This window comes from Bison bison, unplaced genomic scaffold (genome assembly GCF_000754665.1).
Source record: "Bison bison bison isolate TAMUID 2011002044 unplaced genomic scaffold, Bison_UMD1.0 scf7180017864440, whole genome shotgun sequence".
Taxonomy (NCBI): Eukaryota; Metazoa; Chordata; class Mammalia; order Artiodactyla; family Bovidae; genus Bison; species Bison bison.
Window position 1 is genome coordinate 847318 of NW_011495002.1, and position 19157 is coordinate 866474.

Consider the following 19157-nt stretch of genomic DNA (forward strand, 5'->3'; position numbering starts at 1 on the left):
CTGCAGCAAGCCAGGCCTCCTTGTCCTTCACCATCTCCCGGCATTTGCTCAAATTCATGTCCATTGAGTCGGGGACGCCATCCAGCCATCTCGTCCTCTGTAGCAAATAGGAATTCTTTCTTCTCCACTTAATAAGGAAGGGGGCTGAAGCTGAAGCTCCCTGGGATGATTTGTGTGGTGGCTGGCCGCCTGCTTCTGAGATAGGCTATGAGGAGTAGCGGGAGGTGTTCCTCAGCGTGTCCTGGGCCCCGGGGAAGCCTGGGGTGGTTGGGCTGGAGGGGCGGCTTCTTTTCTGAGAGCTGCAGCCCTGCTTCCTGCTGGCTCCTTCCCCCGGCCCAGCCCCCCAGCACCGACAGGGGCTTCCCTTCCAATTCCTGTTTGCACCCCCGCCTCCTCGCAGGGACTCAGCCATCTCCAGCAACAAGACGCCGCACAACAGCTCCATCAGCCACATTGAAACGGTGCTGCAGCAGCTGGACGAGGCCCAGGCACAGATGGAGGAGCTCTTCCAGGAGCGCAAGATCAAGCTGGAGCTCTTCCTGCAGCTGCGCATCTTCGAGCGGGACGCCATCGATGTGAGTGTCCTGCCCTCGTCCAGCCCCGCCCCCCTCTGAGCCACGCCCTCGCCCACTGCCCACTCCGTCCAGGCCCCACCCTCGCCCACTGTCCCCCTTTCCGTCTGCACCAGGAGGAGGACGAGGAGGGACAGAGTGGCCCCCACCCCAGCTCGGCCCCCGAATCGGGGGCTCGGCCTTGGGGGAGGCAGGTGGGCAGCGGGCAGACACCACACAGAAGGAGAGCAAAGCGAGCGAGCTGTGAGGGTGGCGCCCAGGCAGGGCTTCTGCAGAGAGGGCTACCTTGTGCCCTAGGCTGGTCACCCTGGACCAGGCCCCCGCACAGCTGTCCCCTCGTCCTGGAGGCAGAGGCTCAGGGCAGCGATGGTCCTTCCCACCCTGTCCTCTTCCTGTCCCTCCGAGACTGAGTGCTCCCTGAGCCTGCAGTAATGGTGTTTTATGTCCCAGGAAACACCCTACCCACCCCCGCCCCACCCCACCTTTTTTTTCCCCCACAGAAATGTTCTCAGGCTGCCTGTAATTCTTATCTAAAAATCGACTATTGCACCTTATACGTGACTAGGAGAAAGAAGGACAGGTTTCTTTTCTTCATCAGGAAGAGGCTGTTTCTTGATTTTCTGCCAGGCAAGACTTTATGTTTTTGAACTTGAGGAAGTTCAAGCAGAAGTCATTATCGCTGGATGGCGCTGAAAGTGTGTGAAACAGGATGAAAGGAACCAGAACTCCCTGGTGAGGCTGGCTTTCTGGAGCCTGAGGGCTTTATGAGCTGCTGGCAGGGGCCTGCCTGCTGCATATTCAGGTACCTCCAGGCATCCCAGGTCGCCCATGCCCGCTGGCCAGAGTCTGTAGAGCGGGCTGTCTTGTCACTTGACCTACGTTTAGGACAGAGCTGTGAGGGCAGGGGGGTCCGGACCCCGCATACTGCAGAAGACGGGTGCAGAGCTCCCTCAGCTGAGCAGACCCTCTGCCTGAAGTGGTCCTGGGTCCCTCAGCCCAGCCCCAAGTGGCAGTTTGGTATGTGGGCCCCTCCTTTCGTGGCTGCTTATCTAAACTTCTGTCAGCCTTCTTATTACATTAAAGAAAGGCCTTCTTAACTGTTAACCAGTGATGACAAGGAGTTAAACTCTGCCCATGTTGCCTGGTCAAGCCTGCTCAAGGGCTTTGGTCTTGACTTTCCCATCCACATGGAGCCACGGAGAGAAGAGACACACTGGTCTCAGCTCATCGTGTCCAGCCATGGCCATGGTCAGGGTGCAGCACTGGGGGTCTCTGGGTCAGGGAGCAGCACTGGGGGGTCTCAGGGTCAGGGAGCAGCATTGGGGGGGGTCTCAGGGTCAGAGAGCAGCATTGGGGGGGGGTCTCAGGGTCAGGGAGCAATGCTGCATGAACAGAAGAGCCTGCGTAGCTGCCCTCCTCTCTCACCTCCATTTCGCAGAAATTACTCCTATGAACGTAGCTGCTTATTAAATAGTTTCAATCAGGGAATACAAAGAAGCAATGAGAAGCACTATTTGAAGTATTCCTTCCAGGATATTTTGGTATTTGAAAAACAAGAAAAAGTTGGCTTTGTTTGTATTAATGCTGCTGCAAAAGGGAGAATTTTATTTTGATTGTGTTTCTTCTTTCATGAAACTCCTGTTTTAAAATGTAGTTGTTTAGTCGCTCAGTCATGTCTGATTCTTTGCGACCCCATGGACTTCGCACGGCCAGATTGCCCTGTCCCTCACCATCTCCTGGAGTTTGCTCAGACTCATGTCCATTGAGTCAGTGATGCCATCCAACCAGCTCATCCTCTGTTGCCCTCTTCTCCTCCTGCCTTCAGTCTTTTCCAGCCTCAGGGTCTTATCTAATTAGTCAATCCTTAGCATCAGGTGGCCAAAGTACTGGAGCTTCAGGGTCAGTCTTTCCACTGAATATTCAGAATTGATTTCCTTTAATATTGACTGATTTGATCTCCTTGCTGTCCAAGGGACTCTCAAGAGTCTTCTCCAACACCACAGTTCAAAAGCATCAATTCTTCAGCACTCAGCCTTCTATGGTCCAACTCTCATATCCATACATGACAGCTGGAAAAACCATAGCTTTAACTGTATGGGCCTTTGTTGGCAAAATAATTTCTCTGCTTTTTAATATGCTGTCTAGGTTCGTCTTTTCTTCTAAGGAGCAAGCGTCTTTTAATTTCATGGCTGCAGTCACCATCTGCAGTGATTTTGGAACCCAAAAAAATAAAGTCTGTCACTGTTTCCATTGTTTCCACATCTGTTTGCCATGAAGTGATGGTACCAGGTGCCATGATCTTAATTTTTTGAATGTTGAGTGTTAAGCCAGCATTTTCACTCTCCTTTTCACCTTCATCAAGAGGCTCTTTAGTTCCTCTTCGCTTTCTGCCCTAAGGGTGGTGTAATCTGCATATCTGAGGTTATTGATATTTTTCCCTGCAATCTTAATTCCACCTTGTGCTTGCTTCATCCAGCCCAACATTTTGCATGATGTACTCTGCATATAAGTTAAATAAGCAGGGTGGCACTATACAGCCTTGACGTACTCCTTTCCCAATTTGGAACCAGTCCGTTGTTCCATGTCCAGTTTTAACTGTTGCTTCTTGACCTGCATACAGATTTCTCAGGAGGCAGGTCAGGTGGTCTGGTATTCCCATCTCTTTCTTGAAGAATTTTCCACAGTTTATTGTGATCCACACAGTCAAAGGGTTTAGCATAGTCAGTGAAGCAGAAGTAGATATTTTTCTGGAATTCTCTTGGTTTTTTTATGAACCAGTGGACTTTGGCAATTTGATCTGTGGTTCCTCTGCCTTTTCTAAATCCAGCTTGTATATCTGGAAGTTCTCGGTTCATGAACTGTTGAAGCCTAGCTTGGAGGATTTTGAGCATTATTTTGCTAGCATGTGAGATGAGTGCAACTATATGATAGTTTGAACTTTCTTTGGCATTGCTCTTCTTTGGGATTGGAATGAAAACTGACCTTTTCTGGTCCTGTGGCGAGTGCTGAGTTTTCCAAATTTGCTGGCATATTGAGTGCAGCACTTTCACAGCATTATCTTTCAGGATTTGAAATAGCTCAGCTGGAATTCCATCACCTCCACTAATTTTGTTCGTAGTGGATCAGGAACCAAAAACCTAAAATGTAAATCAGGAACCAAAAGCATGCATTTCCCCCCTACGATAGCCACAGAGTTCTGCATGGCCTCGAACAAAGCCAGCATGCTCAGCCAGGGATAAGTGTTTTCCTAAGCTGAGAAATTAAGCCTACAGTTCAGTCACAGACCAGCTAAAAGAAAGTCTAAAAGCTTTTAAAATGTCATAGCCTGAGAGCCTTCTGTTTCTCTAGAGTAATCCTGAAAATGTGAAAACCTGAGCACGTTAGGCTTTGCTGAGATTTCCTCTCTTGTCTGGGAAAATGCCCCGTCTGACTGCCCATAGCAGGCATGGCGTGGTCTCATGGAAGAAATTCATGGTACCTGGTCAGTGTTTAAAAATCATGGTACCTGGTCAGTGTTTAAAATTCATGGTACCTGGTCAGTGTTTAAAAATCCCCTGTATCACTTGTATTTGAATTGAAATAACCTTTCCATCTCTCAAAAGTGAAGCGGTGTTTCCTATAGCTTAAAATATTGGGATTTCAGTCTTCAGATCGCCCGAATAAAATCTGTTCTGTTGATATGAAAAGAACAGCCAGAGCCTTATGCTAGTATCCTGTGACAGTCACAGAAAACAGCCATAGCTCTCTGTACATTTAGAAGGAAAAGGACTGTCTAAAAATTCAGGGATACATTTAAAAAAAAAATGGTATCTGAGTTATTTCTTCAAAGAATCCTGTTCAAAAAAGCCTTGCACTTTCTTGAGCTTTGTGTTTGCCACAAGTTTATTTTCTTGACTTGCATGGTGATTAACAAGCCGTAATGCCAAACGTGGAGACAGGAATTTTTTTCCCGATGCTCCTTGATCTTGGCCGTCGCCAGGGTTTCCTTGTGCTCAGTGAGTGTTTTTGAATCCTGCTGCTTTTAGCACATTGATCTTTGTTTATTGTCCATTTCTTGAGTGTTTTCTGAGCCTGACGTTGTCTGTGTGAGGCACTGTGGCTGAGTCTGTAACTCATCACCACACCTAATTCTTCTCCCTCAGGGTCAGAAAGCAAACAAACATTAAGAAAGAAAATTTCCCTTAGAATAGAGATCAAGGTTAAAGTTATGGTAATTTTTTTCTTTTAAAAAGTATTTTCCTTGTGACTTCTCGGTTTATGTCTAACTTGGCATTGTTTAAAATTATTAATTTGCAAGTAGATATAATAATAAATTAATTAACTTATAAATGAATATATTAATGTAACATACACATATATTATGCAGATCCCATAATAAAAGAAGAAATCAGAAAGATTTGGGCAATAGGAATTTGGAGAAGCCTTAAGATTTTTATTCTTTCCCATCTCACAGCTGAATTCTGTGTAAACTCTCACATTCTCAAATTAATTTCACTACCGCTTCTACGGATAAAAGAAATTAGGATCCATGGGAAATGTAAAGATAATATTTGTTCACAAGAAAGTTTTTCCTCTTTTCTGGATTTTATAATTCTGGTCATTATTTTTAAAAAGTATATCACGTAAGTTTTCAGACCTGCATAAAAGTAGCAAAAATAGTACAGCGGCTTTCCAAGTGCTTATCCTCTGAATTCGATGAATTTGCCCATCTTACCAAGTATCCTTTAGATATTGCTGTGCTGTGATGTTTTAGAGGAAAACTCTACCAGCCGGTAGCGTTTCACTCCTAAAGACTTTGTAAGTACCTCTGAAAAGTAGGCCATTTTCTTACATGACCACATCCCAAGCACCGTGCCGGTTTAAGAGTGTTTCTTTGTTACCTGCTAACACTCAGCCTCTGTTCAGCTTTCTACAAGTGCTGCAGAGAGGAGGCACGTGGGGTCTGCTCCTGCATTTGCGGTTAATGTTTTCACCTGGAAGTGTCTCTCTCTGCCCTTCTCTTTTTTTCTGTGTGATGACTCGTTGAAGTAACAAGTATCAAAAGAACCAAGTCCCACATTTTGCCTTTTTTACTTGATTTCTACTAGGCTGTTTAACCGTGTTTCTTGCCTTGGCATTGTCTGTAACCTTACAAGGTGGATGGTGGTGGTAGTTTAGTCACGGAACTCATGTCTGACTCTTACAACCCCATGACCTGTGTAGCCCACCAGGTTCCTCTGCCCATGGGATTTCCTGGACAAGAATACTAGAGTGGGTTGCCATTTCCTTCTCCAAAGAAGGTAGATGGAAAGACCCGATCAGATTCGGGTTCCTTTTGGTTCCCGAGGCTCCACAGCTGACCCCACTTGGCTCTTCCACAAGGCAGCCTGTGTCCTGTCTGGTCCCCCTTCTTCAGGGATGCTGCGGGTAGTCTGCAGTCCCAGGAGGTGCCCCATCAGCCTCTCTCTGATAGTCCATTAGGTGCTGATGACCTTGACCTGAAGAGGTGTTTTATTAGGATTTTTTGTTAGAAAGAAGTTTTCTAATTTTATTATTTCTACACCTAATAGCTAGATTTAACCATAAAGAGGAACTTTGCTTCATCATTTTGTGCTTGAATAATTAGTTTTCTCCTTTAAGAACCAATTTTGAGGATAAAGCTTGATTCCTTTTAATCAGAACCAAAGAGCTTTTCATTAACTTTTTGGGTTTCAGCTCTTCTCGTCTAACGTCACTGGGAATTAATGGGCTTTTTTATAGTCAGTTAATTTGATTCAGTTGTGGTCATTTTTTAGGGTCTAACTGTCCTGTCTTTGGCCAGCAGGAGCCCCATCCACTGGCTTCTGTGTCCTTCTGACGCAGTCTCATCCATCTCTTCCTCCCTGACTCGGCCCTGAGAGGTGTCACAGCAGGCTTTCATTCTTCACGTCTTGGTCCTAAGCAGATAATTTCCCTTGTCAGATCATCTCAGACCTGGAGTCTTGGAACGATGAGCTTTCTCAGCAGATGAACGACTTCGACACGGAGGACCTCACGATCGCGGAGCAGCGCCTGCAGCACCACGCGGACAAGGCCCTGACCATGAACAACCTGACCTTCGACGTCATCCACCAGGGGCAGGACCTGCTGCAGTACGTCAACGAGGTGCAGGCCTCCGGTGAGCAGCAGGCCCGCCCGCATCGGCCAGGGCTCCTCTCAGGGCGACGGCTCTGCGGGCCGCTCTCCCTGGGATTCAGGTGTCACACCTGCTCTCTGAATGGAAACGTGCACTTGCTTTCACCCACGTAAAAGTGATGTTAGTCATTCAGTCGTGTCTGACTCTTTGCGACACTATGGACTGTAGCCCTCCAGGCTGCTTCTGTCCATGGGGATTCTCCCGGCAAGAATACTGGAGTGGGTAGCCTTTCCCTTCTCCAGGGGATCTTCCCAACCCAGGGACTGAACCCCAGTCTCCTACATTGCAGGCAGTTTCTTTACCATCTGAGCCACCAGGGAAGCCCTCACCCACATGATATGGTCACATTTAACATTATGACTAGTGTACTTCCCCCTAATATTCTTTCATGTTATTTCAAGCGGCATGAAGTTTCGTTTTACAAATGATTTATTGTTTTATCTCCATGAATGAAAAGTAAACCCCAAGAAAATATTTTCATGTCCTTTGTTTTTTTTTTCTTAGTTTACATTTTACCAGCAGATGTCACTGTAGGCTCAAAACCGTGGAGGGGACTGTAGTGTTAGAAATTTAGCAGCAACTGCATACTGCATTACTCCTGTTACCCAAGTCAGATTCTGTGCTTTCTCAAGAGTTGAACGGATATGCGGTGGATACCAAAAATAAGCCAAAGTTCGCTCGTTTATAAAGGACTTCTCACTTTGATCAGATATCAGTATAGGAGGAAAAGCAGATAGATAGGTAATGAGTTTGGTTTGATTGTGCTTAGTCGCTCAGTCGTGTCCAGCTCTGCAGCCCCATGGACTGTAGCCCACCAGGCTGCTCTGTCCGTGGGGTTCTCCAGGCAAGAATACTGGAGTGGGTTGCCATGCCCTCCTCCTGGGAATCTTTCCAACCCAGATCTCCCGTGTTGGTTTGATTAGCTGTTCCTTAAATTTGGCTTTGGACTCCATCACGCTCATCCTCTGAGACACACTTGTGTGCTCAGAGGTGCACATAAACCGCCTCTGCTGGCTTCAGCCTTCCCAGTCACGGCTTGGCCCCCGCCGGGTAGGTAGGTCAGGTTCCAGGTGTAGCGTGTGCATCATGCACCCGTTAAGAACAGGTTGAAGCGCTGGTTGAACTCAGGGCGTCCCTTCAACGTCCACAGGCGTGGAGCTGCTTTGCGACAGAGATGTGGACATGGCCACGCGGGTCCAGGACCTCCTGGAGTTTCTGCACGAGAAGCAGCAGGAACTGGACCTCGCAGCTGAGCAGCACCGGAAGCACCTGGAGCAGTGCGTGCAGCTGCGCCACCTTCAGGCCGAGGTCAAGCAGGTAAAGGAACGGCCGGAGGTCCGAGCCAGGCCCACAGGGACCGTGTGCGAGCACTGGGAAAGGGTGGCCCTACATCACAGCCCTCCTGATGTAAGGGTAGAGCACACCCCCTGACGCAGCTGCAGCTAGCTGGAACAGCCAGTGCCCGGGCAGCCGTGCGCTTACTGCTCTAGTAGAAAAGCCTTCGCCACCCGGCAGGCCGATCACTTACGAGTCACCTCCACTTCGCTTGTTTTGTCATTGGTAATCTCTTGCCTGAAACTCTGAACATGGTGCTTCCTGGGCTGAATAAATATATGATTTTTTTTTTCCCTCCCCAAATAAGCTATTATCAGTCTGCCCCAGACCACAGGCTCTCTATGGCTGGGGTCTTCTTGTTTTGTCAGAACTCTATACTGCCACCTCCCAGATAGCATGGCAAAATAAAAATGAACATCTGGAACAGATTGGTTTCAGCTCAGTGCCCGTGGGATTCCATGCCTGTGTGTATTAAGCATGTCCGTGACACTTTACCTCATGAGCCAGGGAAGCCATGGAAGTATGGATTCCCAGGATTCTGGTAGATGCACAGAAAAACACAGGTTAACTTTGATCAGAGGGGACTTAGTGGTTGCCAAATGGCTGCCAAATGGCCGTTGTAGCCCCAGCCATCACCTCCACATTCCAGGCATCAGGAAGGGAAAAGCATAACAAGAAAGCAGCAGCACCTGGATCAGTAAAGAAACATGTTCCCCAAATGCTCCCAAAAGCTCCTGCTTTGGTCTCAGTGGCTGAAATCACATCATACCTGTAGCAAGCTGTCGTCATAGCTGAGAAGTGGCTTTATCTTAACTCTTTTCCCCAAGTTGGGATTTTTCTGAATAAAAGCGATGAGGAAAGTAGGTATTGGGTAGGTAACCAACCATTTCTGCTATAAGCGACTGTCCTGATTGACCTTCCACACTCCCCGTGGCTTCCACAGTCAGAACTGACTTCTGGTTCCGTGATGGAAACTGGTGGTGTGGTCCTGATTTTCAGTGGACAGCAGAGTTCATCCTTTGGTTCCTGTGCTGTCTCAGCACTGACGCTAATGTGGAGGATACGTTAGTGAGATCAAGGAGCTTATCAAGCAGTTTGGTTATTCTGCATGTTCCTCATGCCCTAAAGGAGTGAAAGATGCATGTATTTTTTATTATCAGGAAGTTCTTTGCAGTAGTAGGTTTTCTACCATGTGATTCTCAGTCTGTTTTGACCAATGGACTAATGATCACTCTTCTGGATGCTCAACCTTTTTCAGTTCTCACTTGAAACTAAACATGACAGAATTAATTTTACTTTTAGTTTTTAAAGTTAAGGTTTTATATATGTTTGTGCGTGTGTGTGTAAAATTTTGTTTTTTTATTTTTGGTTGTGCCCCGTTCTTCCTTGCTGCCTGGGCTTTTCTCGAGTTGTGGCGAGTGGAGGCTACTCTCTAGCTGCGGTGTGCAGGCTTCTTATTGCAGTGGCTTGTCTCGTGGAGCACAGGCTGTTGGACGCGCTGGCCTCAGTGGTTGCCGCCCCCAGGCTCTAGAGCACAGGCTCAGTCATTGCGGTGCACGGGCTTAGTTGCTCCAAGGCTTGTGGGATCTTCCCGAACCAGGGAAGGAACCCGTGTGTCTCCTACACTGGTAGGCAGATTCTTTACCCCTGAGCCACCAGGGAGGCCCCAGAATTAATTTCAAAATGCAGCACTTAACGCTCAGATCGCACGGAAGGGAAGCAGGCAGTTGCCGGTAGGGTCACAAGGAAGTCAGTGCTCCGTGGCCAACAGGAGCCGCTTGACCGCTCAGCCCTCGGGCCGCGTCACCACTGCACCGTGCCCGGACGCCCCGGGAGGGGCCGCTGCTGGGAGTCCCCTGTGTTGTGTTCTAGGTGCTGGGCTGGATCCGCAATGGAGAGTCCATGCTGAACGCCGGGCTCATCGCGGCCAGCTCACTGCAGGAGGCGGAGCAGCTGCAGAGGGAGCACGAGCAGTTCCAGCACGCCATCGAGGTAGGGACCCTGGAGCCCTCGGAGCCCGGCCCCTCCGGCCTCAGGGCCAGCCCGCTAGGCCCCGTCCTGCGGCCCCGACCCTGGGCCCCAAGACAGCCATGCCTACAAACCTGCAGTTAGCGTATCACAGGAGCAGGTAGTCCAGCAAATGCTGGATGTGCCCATGCCGCCAGTGTGACCTCACCACAAGGGTCCTGGAGGCTGAAGGGTGCCTCTTGCCGACCCCCTGCTGTCCCGTGGCTGGCAGGCCCCTGGCAGGAACACCTTGGCACCAGGGCGCCCAAGCTGGGGTCTTCGCTGAGGTTCCATCCATTTTGCTGGTCTCAGAGGCACAGCCCACTGCTGTGTAACCAGTCTTGACAGAGCAGGGCGTGTGCTGGGGGTGGGTTATTTTCATAGATCCAATGGATTTTCATAGATCCGTTGTCTGGCACGGACCTCCAGAGAGCACAGTTGGTTCATTCTTGGCTTTTTTTTTTAACTGTGTCTCTCTCTTTTTTTTTTTTTAAATCAATAGTTCTTGAAAACCTGACTTGTCCCAAGTATAAGGTCCAAGTGAAATAAAGAACGTTCACTTAGGCCACCTTTTTCTCCACTCGTTCATTTGCCTCTGGCTGCTCTTATGAGAAGGATCAATAGGCACAATACACTCGGAACATTTCAGCAGCTTTTTTTTTTTAGAATATTGGCCGCTAAGGGTTTTTCCTACTATTTCTGGAAAGTTGAAAACCCTGCAGCCGAGACCCATGCTGGAAAATTCCTAAGGCATTTATTTCATCCTTCACTGGGCAAACACAAACAGTTGTGGGTCGGCATAATGACTCCTTTCACTAACCTGCTGGCCGTGTTTTTCCGAGTGTCCTAATGAAATCGTGTTAACTGGAGTTGTTGTTTCCATGAAAGCAAGCAGACCTGAAGAAGGCGCAGCCTTCCCTGTGTGTGTGTGGCGTGACCCCCCAACTGAAGAGCCTCCCTCTCTCCCCTCCCCCTTAGAAGACACACCAGAGCGCCCTGCAGGTCCAGCAGAAGGCCGAGGCCATGCTGCAGGCCAATCACTACGACATGGACATGATCCGGGACTGCGCCGAGAAGGTCGCCTCACACTGGCAGCAGCTCATGCTCAAGATGGAAGACCGGCTGAAGCTGGTGAACGCGTCCGTGGCCTTCTACAAGACCTCAGAGCAGGTGGGGGCCCCTGCCCACGCATCCCCCGGGCCTGGCTCCCTCGGGCGACTCAGTCCCTGCCTGGCCAGGCATTCCCGGACCAGTCAAGTCCCAGCGTAGCAGAGAAGAGCAGCCCCATAGATTTAGAATTATTTTTGCTTATTAGGATTATTATTCCTTAGGTATCAAGGAATAACAGGTTGGAAAGGATCTGAGAAGAGACATCCCTTTTCCTCTTATTTAAATATACGTCCTGAAGCAGGGCAGATTGAGACAGGAAAATCCCCTTTCGTCTGTCCTTGTTCTGAAAAGTCCGTGTGCATCCCCACGTCCAGCGATGACCTCGGTACTCAGGCCAGGACCGGCCGCCCCTTCCGCCCCCTGCCGGGAGGCCCCACTGAGCCCCACCCCTGTCCCGCCTCAGGTCTGCAGCGTCCTGGAGAGCCTGGAGCAGGAGTACAAGAGGGAAGAGGACTGGTGCGGAGGGGCCGACAAGCTGGGCCCCAACTCCGAGACGGACCACGTCACCCCCATGATCAGCAAGCACCTCGAACAGAAGGAAGCATTCCTGAAGGTACGGAGTCAGCCTTCGGGGTGCTGGTCCCTTGCTCACGGGGTTTGTAGGCCCAGGAGGGTCCACCTGAGCCTGGGGAGTGCCTGGAAGCCTTCATCCCCGCACGCCTGCAGTGTAGAGAGTGATGGGGTGACCCTGCTACCCTGGTGGCTCATACGGTAAGAAATCCGCCTGTGATGTAGGAGACTTGGGTTTGATCCCTGGGTCGGGAAGATCACCTGGAGAAGGGAATGGCTACCCACACCAGTATTCTTGCCTGGAGAATCCCATGGACAGAGGAATCTGGCGGGCTACAGTCCATGGGGTCACGAAGAGTCAGACATGACTGAGTGACTATCACCTTTCACTTTTGCATCAGCAACAAGTTAACTGATCAGAGATCTTGAAGTCTTTTTTCAGTTGTGATTTACACTCTCCTACTTTTCACAGAGAAAGAGCTAGACAGAAATCTGTGTGTATAAAGAATGGGTAGCAGTCCCAATACCAAGTGATTCTGAACTGACAAGCAGAAACTGATGTGCTGAAACAAAAGCGCTTAGAGCTCAAAATAATCTTCCTTTGGAAATTCAGCCTTTTTAGGAACAAAGACCATCTTGGAACATGTGTGAGCCCAGTGTAAAGTGGGCACAGTGCAGGAACACCTGGGGGTCAAAGGACCAGTTACTAATACTTATTCAGGAAATGTTTCCTGCAAGAGAAATTTAATCCCATTCAGGCCCAGCTGGAAGTCTTAACTCTGAGAAGGTTTAAATAAGTCACTTTTCAAGGCTGTCTTGTTATAGTCACCCATGAGTCACTGGTGTGCTTCACAACAGTTAATTTTAAAATGGGGTTGAAAGGTTTAGCTATGTTAACTTGTAATAGTTTTCCACCTTGCATTCTTCCACTTGTGAAAATGACCTCCTGGGTTCTGCTGGTGGCCACTCAGACGTGTTGAAAATAGGTTTGGTGTTTACTGGCCATTGTTGCTTGAAGGATTTTGGTTTTCCTCGTGGCTCCAGCATCCTGACCTTGCCGACACCATATCCGGTCACATTTAATCATTTCTGTTTCTGTTTCATTTTGAAGGTGATCCTCTGAGCTGACAGAGTTATTAGAGTTATTGTTTGGTCTGAGAGAACAAATTGTAACTCTTGGAAAACTCTTAAACCTAGTGTCTGACCTGTTACGAGCTTCTCCCACAGAGGTTTTCTTTTAAGCAAATCAAGGTGGGAAAACGGAGCTTCCTGGGATCTTCAGTTACAACTGTTCAAATAGAACCTGAAAGCCCCCCACCCTGCTTGTTGCTGCTGTTTAAGTTTACAAACAAAAATCAACACAGACCGGGTCAGATTCTTTCCTTCATCTAGGATTATGTCTTTGACGTGCTGGACATTGTTAAACATTTTATTGTAGAAGTTTAAAAATGTGTACAAAAATTGAGAGAATAGATAATGAACCCCTGTGTACTGCTCACCCAGATTCAGTAATTACCAACATGTGGGCATATGCCCATCTTTCCTGGGTAATTTTAAATTCTAGGTATTATGCCAGTTCATTTATAAGTACTTCTGTGTGTCTCTAAGCATTTAAATTCTTCCTTTCTAAAACCATTGAAGGTATGAAAGTGTTAGTCACTCAGTCGTGTCCGGCTCTTTTGTGACCCCATGGACTGTAGTCCGCCAGGCTTCTCTGTCCATGGGATTCTCCAGGCAAGAATACTGAAGTGGGTGGCCATTTCCTCCTCCAGGGGATTTTCCTGACCCAGGGATTGAACCCAGGTCTCCTGCATTGCCGGCAGATTCTTTACCATCTGAGCCGCTAGGGAATCCCTCTGAAACCATTCTGTAACCACAATACCATTATCGGATCTGAAAAAGTAATAACTTATTTTATGTAAAATCCAGCAGTGTTCAAATTTCTCCAGTTGTCCCATGAATTTGTTTCTATACCTGGTCTTAATTAAAATCCAGACAAGGCCCACACATTGATTTGATTGGTATGTCTCTTAAATCTTAGTCTAAACCTATCCTCCCTTTTTCAATTAGCATTTATTAAGTAAAGAAATGAATTATTCATACTGCGGAGTTTCCCTCATCCCAGTTCTGATGATTGCATCCTGTGGGTCACTTAGCACCATCCTGGATTCTCTCCGTTTCCCTTGGCTGGATTGAGGGCCTCGATCAGGTTCCGGTTTGAGTGAATGTGTGGGGCATGCTTAGGGCGCCTCATGGTGCATGTGTGGGGCATGCTTAGGGCGCCTCATGGCTGATGCTGTGTATTTCCCACGGCATTGCCTCGGGACACACACCGTCTCCTCCTGCTGTCTCTGTGATCTGAGGCTTTATCAGTGCCCCAGACGTGGTGAGCCCGTAGCCTCCCTCGTGCGCTTCCCCATCAGCCTTTAATCCGCTGGGTTTAGCTGCCAGTGGTGGTATCCCTTCATTAGAGCTGCACCAGGGTGGTAGTCTTATCGCTCCTTCTGTCTTGGTTAGATGGAATTATTTCCTCCTCAGTTATTTGGTTACGCTAGAATAGAGTTTGGCCAAATAATGTGGGATTTATGCGTGACCGTTTCCCTCTGTTGATGATTTTCAGAATAATGAGCTGTTTCCCTGGCAACCTCTGCCTATGATCAATGTGTTCTTGTAGCATCATCATGGATTTTAACATTTGGTGTGTTTCAGGCACTCATTGAAATCAGGTGTATGTCTTTTCATATCCTAAACTTGTCCTGCTGGTGACAGCCCCTTCCAGTCAGGCTGGCTCGGATGTCCTTTTGACATGACCCTAGCAGTCTTCATGGCTTTCTTGCTGTTTGTCATGACAGCTTATTTCAATCTGATCAGTAGAGGCTCATGGTGTATTTTTCTCATTAAAAATAAAGATACCGCAGCCCCTGAAAAGGCCTAGGAACAGTGCCCTGCCCACTGATGACGAGCGTCCCTCGTGCCCAGGCTGTGGACTCTTAGTACCGTTCACTTACAAGAAGGACATGGAGCTCCTTGAGGAAAAGATTGACTCCAGATCTGGGCTAAGCGATGGGCAAGATATTTCCCTTTCTAGTATAGTTAAGGGATTTCAATCCCTTTAATCCCCCTGAACCATTTTGATTTATATTTATCTGTCTTCTGTTAAATGAAACTCTAATACATTAATGAAATTACTTATTTGACTTCTAAACACGTGCTATTGGTTGTCTGTTACAGCAGTAAAACCGTATAACAAACCACCGTGCAGTTCAGTGGCTTAAACCAAAGGGTTACAGGCTAAGACCTGACGGCTAAGTGCATTTACTCCCATTGATTTAAGTGTCATCCGTGGCTGCCTTCAGCTACAGTGGGCAGGTTGAGTAGGTACAGCAGAGACACGGAGACTGCATGACTCGAGATCTGAAAATACATACTGTCTGCCCTCTGCAGAATTCCCAGCACGGTTTAGCCCAGCCCTCCAACTTAGAGTTTCTCCCAGGGCTGCGATCAAGGTATTGGCCAGGGATGCAGTCACCTCAAGGCTAAACTGGGAAGAAAGGCTTCACTTCCCCTCTGGCTGCGGCCCAGTGGTCACCTTCAGACCCTGGCCCCCTGGACCTCGCCACAGGGCGGCTCTCAACATAGCCGCTGGCTTCATTGGAGCAAGGGCGCCAAGACTGAGTTGTTGTTTTTTTTAATTGCAGTGGGATTCAGCCTATGTATTCTTCAGACTGCAAATTGACCAGATGGACGCTTTAGATGTGTGATAGAGCTCCATGCTCCCATCAGTCGTATACACCGAAGACATGTCTGTGTGAACCCTGTGAACACGTTGCTCTGCTTTGTTGCTTAGGCTTGCACGCTTGCCAGGAGGAACGCGGACGTCTTCCTGAAGTACCTGCACAGGAACAGTGTGAACATGCCAGGCATGGTGACGCACATCAAGGCCCCCGAGCAGCAAGTGAAAAGTGAGTGCGCCAGGGCTCGGCTGGCAGGGCAGCCGACAGCGCGTTCTCGGGCATCTTCTCCAGGGCTGCGTTTCATCTTTAAAAATTGTTTTTGGTGTTTTTATTTTTTTTTTCAGTTATGAAAGTATGATATCACATTTACAGGAGACTTGAAAGACACAGAACTAAGTTACATATAGTTCCACTATATATTACAATTTTTAAGTAGATAGTTAAGACTTTTAGTTGGGGTTACAATATCAAACTCTCAAAAATTTGTAGAATGAAAATACAGAGCAATAGAGGATACAGTAGACTGAAAAGCACTCTGCACCAGTTCAACACAATTAAGATTTATACAGTTTTCACACAACAGTAAGATACAAATTCTATTTAAGTTCTCGTAGACTATAAACAAGGAGACACTGGAACATATGCAGGGACATAAAACAATGTGCAAGAATTTCATGGTCTAAAGGTATTGACGTCATACAGGGTCTGTTCTCTTATCCCTGTGGAATTATGTTAGAAATCAGTATCAAAAGATATTTGAAAAGAACCCATTTTTTCAAGAGCAATGTGACATTTACCAAGAGAGATCTTTGACTTAGCCATTGAAAGCCTCAATAAAGTTAGGAGACTGAAAAATCACAGAGGGTGATTGCAGAGAAGAAAGCGTGTAAATGAGAAACTAATGTCAAAATGAGGAATTAATATCAAAGATACTGTAAAAACCCCACATACTTGGAAATTAAATGTCCACGAGGGGTTCATTATAAATGTCTTTTTAATACCATTAAAGTTAATCATAAGTTACCTTACTTCAGTAATAAAATATTTAATAAACATAGGTTTATAATTTATTGAGTCAAGTTGAGGGAGAAAATGCAACATGTTCAAGATATTTATTAACATTGACTGTTTTATTCAAAGTGAGTGAAAATATGAATCAGGGAAAAAATGAAAACCAGAATTATCTATAGGCCAATTATTTTTAAAAGTTTAAATCACAGAAATGATATACCCGTTTCATTGCTACACTGTGTTACCAGTTTTATATACTTAAAGCATTATTAATAAAAGCAAATTGCAAAAGAAAGTTATGTAGATGGGTATCCTTTGAGTTTAAAAATCTGTAAAAACCATATACACACATTCGGAAATGCATCGAAAAAGACCTGGGAGCAATTATACTAGACTGTAGGTAGGGTTGAGACAAGTGGAAGTTAAGGCTACTAATAAAAGCCATAGAATTCTGATTGACTATTTTGCAATAAAAATGCATCCAAGTGATATATCACTTTCAACTTAATCGTAATTGTTTCTACAAGTTGAATTGGAATGACATGGAAATGGGTCCTCAGGAAATGGGAGTTGTTTAAAACTATCGATACTCGGGCATTGTTCTATCAGCTTCCATCCTCACCCGAGCCTCAGCACTGCCTCAGACAGAGGCTACAGAAATAATAGACTAGAAAAGACTTAGAGCCATTTCATTTTAAGTGGTAGGTTAATTTTTTGACAGGCTTCAAGTTTCAGTCCTAATTAGTTTCACTAAGCTAGTTCACTTTTTCAAGCAAAGAGACCATAGCAATACCAACCACCAAGCTGCGGGTACGTGCGACTCGCAGGCTCCTGCTTCTCACAGCACTCAGCAATGAGGAACTTGGTAAATGTTCGTGGAAAAGTTGTTTTCCAATAAAGTTATATTCTAGGTATCACTTATTTGATTTGCAATTCCAGTTGGGGAATCTTTCTCTAAAGTTTTTTTTTTTTTAATCTGTTTACTTTATTAACTTCTTGAGTAAAAACAGACTCACTGTAAAAGATTTTTAAAGCGTACAGACTTTATAAATACCTAACTCCTTTGCCTGTGGTAACCTCTGGGAGGACCTTTGTGCATCCTTCTGTGTGTGTAGGTGGACGTGCGGATATAAACATGCTTAGCTTCAACTCATCCATCTGGCTTTTTAGTTTTTGTGGTGGTTTTTTTTTTTTTTTTAATCACAATGGGACCATATTCCCCTGCAATTTTCTTCTTTCACTTAGTAATAATCTTACTCTATATCAGAATTTAGAGGTCTGGTCTGTTGTTTTTCTTGTCCAGCATTGTACTGATTCCGTAATTGATTTAACATGACCCCTAATTGACGTTCTCCTATGTTGCTGCCAGTTTTTGCAAGAGCATCTCAGTGCGTGTGCATCTGTACAGGTCGTGTTGGGAGCTTATGTCAGCAACGTATCTGAAAGATCAATTCCTGGTTGAAGGGTGTGCACACCTCGCTGTCATTACCTGTCACTCAGTTACCATCTGCTGGGTCTGTACTCCATTTCCCTGCCTCAGTAACACACATACGCAGGTTTCCTCCGTCCCTCCAGCCCAGGAAGATGGCAGAAACTGATCCCTTTGCTTGAGTGAAATGAAATGTGTGTCCATACTTTTCATTGGCCACATACCATTTCATAAAATCACGACCTTCATGTTTGTATGCTTTGCTCGTTTTGCCAACAGGTTATTCACATTTTTCCCATTCACTAGTCAGTAAATTTGGAGAAGGCAATGGCACCCCACTCCAGTACTCTTGCCTGGAAAATCCCATGGACGGAGAAGCCTGGTGGGCTGCAGTCCATGGGGTCGCTAAGAGTTGGGCACGACTGAGCGACTTCACTTTCACTTTTCACTTTCATGCATTGGAGAAGGAAATGGCAACCCACTCCACTGTTCTTGCCTGGAGAATCCCAGGGACAGGGGAGCCTGGTGGGCTGCCGTTTATGAGGTCGAAGAGTCAGACACAACTGAAGAGACTTAGCAGCAGCAGTAGCAGTCAGTAAATTAGATCCATGTCTCATATGTTCCCAGTGGTTTTTCTGGGCTCTTAATTGGTGTAATATTTTTACATATGTACTGTTTTATTTGATCATGACAATTTTAATTCTCATATAATCAGATTGTTGTCTTACGTTTTCCTTTCTGGCTTCGTGCTTCTCAACTTCACGTCCTTTCCTCTCCTGAGAGTTTGGTTTTGGTTTTGTTTTTAACACCCATCATTTTCTTCTATTGTACCACCATTTTGACTGGCATCTTTTTTTTTTTGTAAATTAATTTATTAATTTTAATTGGAGGCCCGCTGAAGTTCCTTCTGCGGGAATGTTCTCACGGTCTCACACAAAATACCTAATAATGGTGTTTTCCCAGGCATCCTCAGATTTCCCCAACAAGGGGCGCAGTCGCTACCCCACTGACCCTGCCGACCTGAGGGGTTAGAGGCTGGCTCAGTGTCCAGTGACCTCAGTCTTAAGAGTGGGCTGGGGTGGTCTGTACAGGCGTGTGAAGACGACCGGGCGGGCAGGCAGCGTGGCTCAGTATCTGATGATCTGCCGTGGCACTTGCATTAAAACCTTTCTAAACAGAAATGCGTGTCCTTCCCGGGCGTGCTGACCGCCGCGGGCCCCGCCGGGGGCGCTCTG

General features: G+C 46.8%; 1 protein-coding gene across 1 annotated transcript in view; it reads left to right on the forward strand.

The window, feature by feature from the left end:
* Window positions 1–19157, forward strand: part of TRIO (trio Rho guanine nucleotide exchange factor) — a 359748-nt gene that overhangs the window by 205225 nt on the left and 135366 nt on the right. Inside the window, exons 13-19 of the mRNA XM_010858807.1 lie at window positions 306–575; window positions 6513–6708; window positions 7877–8043; window positions 9934–10053; window positions 11047–11238; window positions 11642–11791; window positions 15596–15805. Of these exons, the coding sequence (XP_010857109.1) occupies window positions 306–575; window positions 6513–6708; window positions 7877–8043; window positions 9934–10053; window positions 11047–11238; window positions 11642–11791; window positions 15596–15805 (1305 nt within the window). The remainder of the gene's footprint in view (window positions 1–305; window positions 576–6512; window positions 6709–7876; window positions 8044–9933; window positions 10054–11046; window positions 11239–11641; window positions 11792–15595; window positions 15806–19157) is intronic.